Raw genomic sequence first — 9,464 nt, forward strand, 5'->3', positions numbered from 1 at the left:
GTGGCACTTAATCAACAAAGACAAGGTGGGTGTGGTTACAGTAATGGACAGCGAAGTCAAAGCAATAATCAGAACAGTCTGACTCGTATGGACTTATGGCGTTGGTTACTTAGTCATGGTGTCCCTGGGAATGAACTAGATAGGAAATCTACTAAATATTTACTTAATCTATACAAATGGATGAATTCTAGATCAGGTGAAGAGCAGTCTAACTTGGATTGCCAGTATACAGTCACGACTACTCAAAGACCCACAACCATTTGAATGAAGGGGAGGCCAGATCCCCTCAAGGAAGGACTCCAGTACAATGCCAAAAAAATCTGTTTATCTTTCTCCTAGCCTTCCACAAAGGGATCTACAGCCTTTTATGACAGTGACTGCTCACTGGGGAAAAGAAAATAATCAGACTTTTTGGGAATTACTGGATACTGGCTCTGAACTAATGCCAGATGACATTCATCCATTAATCAGCACCCAGATCAAATTCTTGTACTCAACATGATTTTGTTTATTTCTGCTTAGTGCCCAGTCTCCCTTGCCAGTTCTTCCAGGTGAACTGTAAAAATCTTCTGTCAAGTTATTCTCCAGAAATCAATTGTTTTTAAAAGTACACATCTAAGGCAAGCATGTGGAAGACTAAAAATGCTTATGGAATTCACTGGTCTTACAGTGTTCCCCATCATCCTGATGTGGCTAGCTTGATAGAAGGATGGAATGGCCTTCTAAAGACACAATTATGTTGCCAACCAGGTGGCAATACCTTGCAGGGTTGGGCCAGTGTTCTCCAGGAAGCTGTATATGCTCTAAACCAGTGTCCAATATACAGTGCTATTTCTCCCGTAGCCAGGATTCATGGGTTCAGATATCAAGGGGTGGAAATGAGAGTGGCATCGCTCACTATTAGCCCTACTGACCCATTCATAAGATTTTTGCTTTTTGTCCCCATGACCTTATGCTCTGGAACTAAGAATGCCACCTGGCCATTTTGGGTTCCTTATACCTCTGAGACAACAGGCAAAGAAAGAAGTTACCCTACTGGCTGGTGTGATTGATTCTGATTACCAAGAGGAAATCTGATCAATATCACATAATAGAGGTAAAAAGGAGTATGTCTGGAATACAAGACATCCCTTAGGTTGTCTCTTAGTATTACCATGCCCCATGATTACAGTCAACGGAAAACTATAGCAACGCAATTCTGACATGGCTACTAATGACCCAGACCCTTCAGGAATGAAGGTTTTGGTCATCCCACTTGGCAAAGAACCATGAGCAAGTGAGGAGCTTGCTGAGGGCAAAGGGAATATGGAACGGGTGGTGGAAGAAGGTAGTTCTAAATACCAGTTACGGTCATGTGACCAGTTGCAGAAACGAAAACTATAATTGCTATGAGTATTTCTGCTCTGTGCATGAAATATTCTTGTTTTCTTCACTTATAAAATATAAGATGTGATCAGTGCTAGTGCATTTTTGGTTTTATGTGTGTTTGTTGTATCATGTCAGGTGCAAGTATGACTTTATAATTGTCTTTCTTTAGAGATTACGTATATTTTAAGGAGATGTGTACAGGTGCCAAGTTGACAAGGGGTGGGCTATGATGGTTAAGGTTGTGTGCCAATTTGGCTGGGCCATGATTGTCAGTGGTTTAGCAGTCGTATGATGTTGTGATCACTTCCGTGATGAGATTTGATATAATGCGATCACCTCCATGGGATCTGTGAGTAGGCAATCAGTTGAAAGAGAGTTTCTCTGGGTGTGTGGCCTGCATCAAATATAAGTGGACATTCTGGCAAGGCTCGTGAGCTTTTGCTTGCTCTGGATCCTGCAGCTGGCTCCTGTTCCTCTGACCTCTGGTTCCTGGGACTTGAGCTAGTAGCTTACCTGTAGCATTTCCTGCTGATCTTGTTTTTTTTTTTTTGACCTTCGCAGCCTGTGAGCAAGAGCCCTGGCTCTCTGACCTGCCAATCTTGGGTTCACCACCCCCTGCAGCTATGTGAATCAGGAGAAGCCTCTATCCTGACCCATAGACTTGGGATGTTCCAGCCTCTACAACTGCGTGAGCCATTTCCTTGATATAAATTTCTCTCTATAAATATTTATGTGCTTTACTGGTTTTGCTTCTCTAGAGAACCCAGCCTAAGATAGTGGGTATGGAGTGGTATCTCACTGTGGCTTTGATCTGCATTTCTCTGATGGCTAATGATGTTGAACATCTTTTCACATGCTTATTGGTCATTTGCTTATCTTTGGAGAAATGTCCATTCACATCCTTTGACCATTTTTAAATTGGGCTGTCTTTTAATTATTGAGTTGTGAGAGTTTTTAAAAAATATATTCTGGATACTAGACCCTTATCAGATACATGATTTGCAAACATTTTCTTTTATATATCTTTTTAAATATCTTTCATTTAGGTCAGTTTGACCTTGCTAACTCACTGGTGGTAAAACTGGTTATGCAGTTTCAGTCCATTGAGAGATAAAAGCAGTGCTTAGAAGAGTCAGCAGGCTAGCAGAATCAACATTCAATCAATAGGCAAATATAAAACATTAGAGCTAGAAGAGATTTTGGAGATCACTGAATTTATCCTCTTCATTTGAGAGGGAAACTGAGTTGCCCAAGGCTGGGCAGGGCGTTAGAGGCAGGGTTGGAGCTAGATTTGACTCCTGGTCTTTTTCAACCCACCTGAGAATTAATGGATCAATTTAATAAAAAACAAAGATTGAATGTACAAGAAGAAAGAGTTGAGGTTAAACTGAATTTGGTTTCTTCATTCTGGACACATGAAGCTGGAGAAGAGATAAAATTTACAAAGGGCATGACTAGAGTTTAGTCATTCAGGAGAGATTTACTAAATGTCAACTATGTGCTACGCACTGTGCTAGACTCTAAAGGAGATGACACCTGCCTCTCAGAAGCTCTAGTAGAAAGATATATACACAAAAAATATGATACAATGCAATAAGGGCTATCATAGGTCTGTAAAGGGTTGTAGAGGCCACCTAGTCAGAGGTTTTGAAGTGTTTTTGTTCATATAATTTGACAAATTCTACCCTTCCAAACTTGTAAAAGTTAACATCTAATACTTTTTCATTGTTAGTCAGTAGTTGCAAAAGGTGCAATTTCAGGCTCATTGCAAATATTGGCATTTTAAGATAAAGTGAAATTTGATATTCAACATAATCCATTAAAAAAAAAAAACTGTACAACATGCTTTTCTTTAAAATTGAAAATATAACACCATTCCCTTTTTTCGTTGATCTATTTTTATTCCAGTTCAACCACATAATTTTGATGGTAGATTTTTATGCTTATAAGTTTATTATTCATTACCCTACCAAACTGCTCCACAAATATATGTAAATTTATCTTCTGTGACTAAAATAATTCAGTAACAAGATAAATATCCTTCTTACAGTACTGTTTTGAGTATTAATTGAGATATTGTATGTAAACTGTCTCGCCCAGTATCTGAATGAAAACAAGCACTCGAATGTTAGCTATTATTTTTATGTATCGCGTTTTGTAAATTATAAAACATTATACAATTGTAGTGATAAGCATTATTTGCATAGTGCTTTTAACTTCTCCTAAGTTCCATAATTGCTTTCCCTGCTTCATTTTTATCTTTACAACTATGTAAAGTAGATGAAGTAGGTATCATCCCTATTTAAGAGATGGTTTACTGAAGTCAGTAGTGTCAGCTTCTAGAGAAGCCTAGTAGCTTCAATAGTACTCTGATCTGAATGAGGGCATTTCCCAGCAGAGTTTTCCATTAAGACTTATACCCTGCACTGGTTCAATCTGCATAAAGCAAAAATTGAACTCAGTGCTTTCCAACCAGCTGTTCACACTGTAGGCCAATTTTGTCTTATGTACAGTTTTCTATCCTCCACAGTGTCTAGTGATGTCATCAGTTTGGAAAAGGAAACATACACGTTGTTTGCTGTCAAGTTGATATAAATGAAGACAGAGTCATGAAAATTTATTAAAATTTGTACAAATGTCTCATTTTGGGGAACACTATTTCGGTTATATTTTAGAACTTAGATAAAACTATCTTTTTAAAAATTAAAAGTGGGACTTTTCAAAACTGATTATTTTATTGTAGATGAAGAATTTGTGCCCCTTTCTGAGAGCTTATTTCTGCAACTTAAACCTTAAATATCTTAGGATGCTTTACTATTCTACCCACAATCTAGCTGAATTGAACCCATCAGAAGGCATATTCTTGTTTAGAAGTTCAGAAGATCCAACATAGCTGTTCTCTTTTAATGGCTACTGAGCTACTTCATGGCAGAATAACAAAGTGGTTAAGAGCACAGGCTCTCAGCTGTGTCACTTAACAGCTATGTGACCTTGGGGAACTTTCTGTGACTCAGTTCCCTCATCTGTAAAATGGGAACACTAATAGTACCTATTATTGACTATGCCAAGGCATTTGGCTGTGTGGATCATAACACATTATGGATAACACTGCAAAGAATGGCACTACAGAACACTTAATTGTGCTCATGCGGAACCTATATGTAGACCAAGAAGCAGTCATTTGAACAGAACAAGGGGATACTGCGTGGTTTAAAATCAGGGAAGAGGTGCGTCAGGTTGTATCCTTTCACCACACTTATTCAATCTGTATGCTGAGCAAACAGTCTGAGAAGGTGGGCTATATGAAGAACGCAGCATCAGGATTGAGGGAAGACTCATAACAACCTGTGATATGCAAAGGACATAACCTTGATTGCTGAAAGCAAAGAGGACTTACTGATGGAGATGAAATACAACAGCCTTCAGTATAGATTACATCTCAACATTAAGAAAATAAAAATCTTCAGGACTGGACCAATAAGCAACATCATGATAAATGGAGAAAATATAGAAGCTGTCATAGATTTCACTTTACTTGGATCCACAATCAACGCCCACGGAAGCTGCAGTCAAGAAATCAAATGACGCATTGTATTGGGCAAATCTGCTGCAAAAGACCTCTTTAAAGTGTTAAAATGCAAAAATATCACTTTGAGAACTAAAGTGCACCTGACTCAAGCCATGGTATTTTCAATTGCCTCATATCCATATAAAAGCTGGACAATGAATAAGGAAGACCAAAGAATTGATGCCTTTGAAATATGGTGTTGGCAAAGAATATTGAATATACCATGGACTGCTAGGAGAACAAACAAATCTGTCTTGGAAGAAGTACTGCCAGAATGTGCCTCAGAAGTGAGGATGGCGAGACTTCATCTCACATACTTTGGACATGTTATCAGGAGGGATAAGTCCCTGGAGAAGGACATCATGCTCAGGAAAGTAGAGGGTCAGCGAGAAAGAGGAAGACCCTCAACGAGATGGATTGACACAGTGGCTGCAACAATGGGTTTAAACATAGCAACGATTCTGAGGATGGTGTAGGACCAGGCAGTGTTTCGTTCCGTTGCACATAGTGTCGCTATGAGTCAGAACCAACTCGATGGCACCTAACAACAACAATAGTAGCTATCTCACAAGGTTGTTTGAAGGCTCAATAAGCTAATGCAAGTCAAAAAAGTGTCAGGCATATAGTTTAGTATCCAATAAATGTTAGCTGTTAACAGGAGCGAAGTCTACTCAAGGTTGTTTTTGGTTAATAAAACTAAACTATAATATGCTGTACTTTAAAAAAAAAATGATTCCGTCATTAAACAAAGCTGCTCTTACGTTTATGAAAAACATCTTTGCAATACATGTTCTTTAGGTTGCTAACATCTTTACTTTTTCCAAAATGGATATTTCTTAAAAGATTAGTTTCTACTCACGGATTTAGAAGGTGCAGGATGTGGGCAAATATTCTTGGCTTTTAGATAAGGCCTACAAAAGACAAAATGAAATTAATCCTCAGTACAAAGAATCTGCAAGGCTTGGGAAGTATAGTGATTAAAATGATTATAAGTTAGAATTTTAAATTATTAGAATTTCTGTAGATGATAAAAGAATTCAAAATTATATTCAATAAAAAGTCTCCTTATCATCCTTCCCTTAGTATCATTATTTCCTTTCTCAGAGACCACAACTGCTATTACCCATTTCTGTGTGTTTGTGTGATCCCGTTATTTCCTTCCTCAGAGACCACGACTGCTATAACCCATTTTTGTGTGTGATCCCATTATTTCCTTCCTCAGAGACCACAACTGCTATTACTCATTTCTGTTTGTGTGTGTGATCCTTTCAGACATATCCTATGCATAAATATAGCATTCTAACGATATTTATGAAATGTGTCTCCTTCATATTTGCATAGTATCATTCATTCAGTTGTCATTCCCTGGACATAGCAATGTGCCAGGGACTGGAGATACAGTGCCAAATAAGATAATTCACTGCTTATCTTTAAAAATTTCTTGGTTTAATATCTCCAGCTACAGAATTTTCAGGGAAAAAAAAGTGATATAATTGAAAAGCCAGGGACACTTATGAAATCCAGTTAGTGAGACAGAAAATACAAAAAAGGATAAAAAAAGACTAGAGAAAAATTTAGAAGGATTCGATCCCTATGGACCAAAAACAACTGCCAGACTAATAGGGACTTTGGTTATCACCTGTTGAATGTTTGTCTCTCCCATCTAGAACATAGGTGCTGGAAGGGCAGGGACCTTTTTGTCATGTTAGTCATCATATCTCTACCATCAAGAGTGACTGATACATTGTAGGTTGTTGTTGTGTGCCCTTGAGTAGATTCCGATCCATAGCAACCATCAACCATCAGCTATAAATGCCCCATAGGGTTTCCAAGGCTGTAAATCTTTACAAAACAGACTGCAACATCTTTCTTCTGTGGAGTGGCTAGGCGGTTCAAATCTCCGACCTTTTGGTTAGCAGCCCAGTGCTTAACCATTATGCCACCAGGGATCCTCCTGTAGTTACTAAATAAATATTTGTTGAATAAATGAATTGTCTTAATTTAATGAAGGAAACAGAGTTGAGTAAAGCCCAGGATAAAAATAAAATAAAGATTAAAAGCTAATGTTGTACAAAAATAATTTTCAAATAAAAATTTAGCAACCCAAATGGGGAGAAAATTCATCAATGCTAAGTAAGAAAGATAAGTAATACCACTAAGATGGCAAAATGTTAACAAAAGATAAAGGAAGTGGTCACATTCTGTCCACCTCAAGGGTAAGTGCTAATAGAATGACCAAAGAGCACTGTCAGGTTGGAGTACGTTGGCATATTGCTGCTGAGGACTGATGGTAACTGGCTCTCCTCTCCGAGGAAGAAACAGCAGAACCAGGGACATTCAACTCCTTGACCAAAATTGCCTTCATGAGAATCACTTTCCCAGGAAAAAAAGGAGGAACAGGAAAAGCTTCCAACATGGGTAAGTAATATTGTAGACTCATTCCTCCTTCCTTTGGAGTGTATCACAATGTTTAGGTCTTTGTCAATGGACTAGGCACAGTCCAGGGGTTTTTGCCATGTCTAGACTGAAATACCCTTTTTTATCACAAAATCCCAATGTAGTTTGGGTGGACTGAAAGCAAAAGAGCTATGTTTTGAAAAGCTTTAAGATGTTATTAGTAACCAGGGCAACAAAACTTGCATAACCGAGGTAGACAAACTCACTTGGTGTTTTGGCACTTCAGCTTTCCTTTGGCTGCTAGGTACTCCTGGAGCTTTCTCTGACGCTCTTCTGCAATACAGGCAAGCAAACAGAACTTGAGCTTGGGATTTTAACCAGTTCATTTATATTCCTAAAGATGACACTTTTGTATAATTTTGGTTTTGGACCATGATGTTATAAAGTTCCCTAATCCTTTAAGTTTGCCTTCAAATTAATACCAACATCAACAATATTATTTATTGAGCACTTATGCACCAGGCACTATACTAAACACTCTACGCTTTATTACCTGGGTGAACCCTCACAACAATTCTATCAGATATTTTACAATCTGAAACTTAGTGAGGGTAAATAACTTGCCCAACTCTGCCCAGCTCACATGTGGCAAAGCCAGGATTTGAAGCTGGTTTTATCCAACCCGAGAGAGCTTGCTAACAGCTGCTGTTCTCAGCTATTAACACACTCTGCTTTGCTTTACTGTCCGCCTGGAAAGGGAGCCAGGCCTGGTCTTTTTTTTTTTTTTTTTTTTCTGACAGAAATGATGAGGTTTATACACGAACTTTTACACAGTTTCCTTTGGGACTAAGGACAAAACAGACCAGGTTAGAGGGCTCATGGGAAACATTTATATACAAGGCATTTGTGAGGGGTTGGGAAGTCAAAATTTCTGCCTCCAAGAAGTTTCAAGCTAGCAGAGATAAAATCAACATAACAGTAATTATAAGGCAAAACCCAGGTACCATAAGAGAGGAGCAAAGAAAGCATTATGGGAGTTCAGAAGTAGGGGCTGGTGAGAAAAACAGGAAGAGGTTAAAACTAAATAATGGTCAAAACAAAACCCAAAAACTACAGGGGTGCAAAACTACTCTTGATGAGGCCTGAACTGAGTTGGCCTGTATTTTGGTATCTGATGCATCCACAGGAGGTAGGAAGAAAGGCAACATTTTAGGTCCAGGCAAGGCAGTGCAGAGCGCAGGAGCCAGCAGGCTGCCAAGCTGGGGTAGGAATCTCAGCTTTGTGGCTTCCAGCCGAACCTGCAATGGGGACAGAAACACCTGCTTTGGGGACCGTTCCGATCGTGCCTGGCACCTAACAGGCAAACACCGTGTGTGTCGCGGAGAGGACGGCATCGGCAGGAGGATTTTGAAGGGCTCCTCTATGAGGCCAGGGAACCTCAGCTGTTGGTGCAGATGTCACCTGTCACAGGAGGATTTTGAAGGGCTCCTCTAAGAGAGCAGGGAACCTCAGCTGTCAGTGCAGATGTCGCCTGTCACAGGAGAATTTTGAAGGGCTCCTCTAAGGACAGGGAACCTCAGCTGTCGGTGCAGATGTTACCTGTCACTCGCAGTCGGCAGCATCCTGGAGGGGCGGGAACCAGGCTCGGTCAAAGCCCCGGGCGCGGCGCGGGGGAGGTGGTCCCCCGGCTCGGCCTGCGACCAGCCTGGCCCCAACGGCCTGGGTGTCTTTGTCTAAAGGCACTGACAGTGAGGCTGCTGCGGGACCTACCGGGAAGGGGCCCGAGAGACAGCTGATGGCTCACGGCCTCGGCCACCCCACGGTCAGCGCTCGGGGAAACGCGGTCTCCGCCCGAGGCTCAGGCGCTGTCAGGGCTGGGGCCGCAGGGCCGGGGCTGTGCTGTGGGCTAGGAACCCGGACCGGAATCTCCGAGGGGAGGCTGAGACCCGCCGGCGAGGGAGCGAGCGGACGGCTTCCGTGGAGAGGACGCACTCAGGGTCCTCTTTTCCTCCCCCCGTTTCCAACGCCTGCAAGAGACGATAGTACTCACCGACAGAGGCGGCGGCGGCGGGTCCGGGCCCCACCATGGCTCCTCCGCGACAGTTTTCGTTCAAAGGCCGCGCCGGGACAA

General features: G+C 40.9%; 1 protein-coding gene across 1 annotated transcript in view; it reads right to left on the reverse strand.

Moving 5' to 3' along the window:
- Nucleotides 1–9,464, reverse strand: part of CKAP2L (cytoskeleton associated protein 2 like) — a 32,249-nt gene extending 22,785 nt beyond the window's left edge. The window contains exons 1-3 of the mRNA XM_049857651.1: nt 9,384–9,464; nt 7,600–7,666; nt 5,796–5,847 (exon numbers count right to left, since the gene is read on the reverse strand). Coding sequence (XP_049713608.1) covers nt 5,796–5,847; nt 7,600–7,666; nt 9,384–9,420 — 156 coding nt within the window. The 5' untranslated portion in view covers nt 9,421–9,464. The remainder of the gene's footprint in view (nt 1–5,795; nt 5,848–7,599; nt 7,667–9,383) is intronic.

Source organism: Elephas maximus, chromosome 17 (genome assembly GCF_024166365.1).
Source record: "Elephas maximus indicus isolate mEleMax1 chromosome 17, mEleMax1 primary haplotype, whole genome shotgun sequence".
Classification (NCBI taxonomy): domain Eukaryota; kingdom Metazoa; phylum Chordata; class Mammalia; order Proboscidea; family Elephantidae; genus Elephas; species Elephas maximus.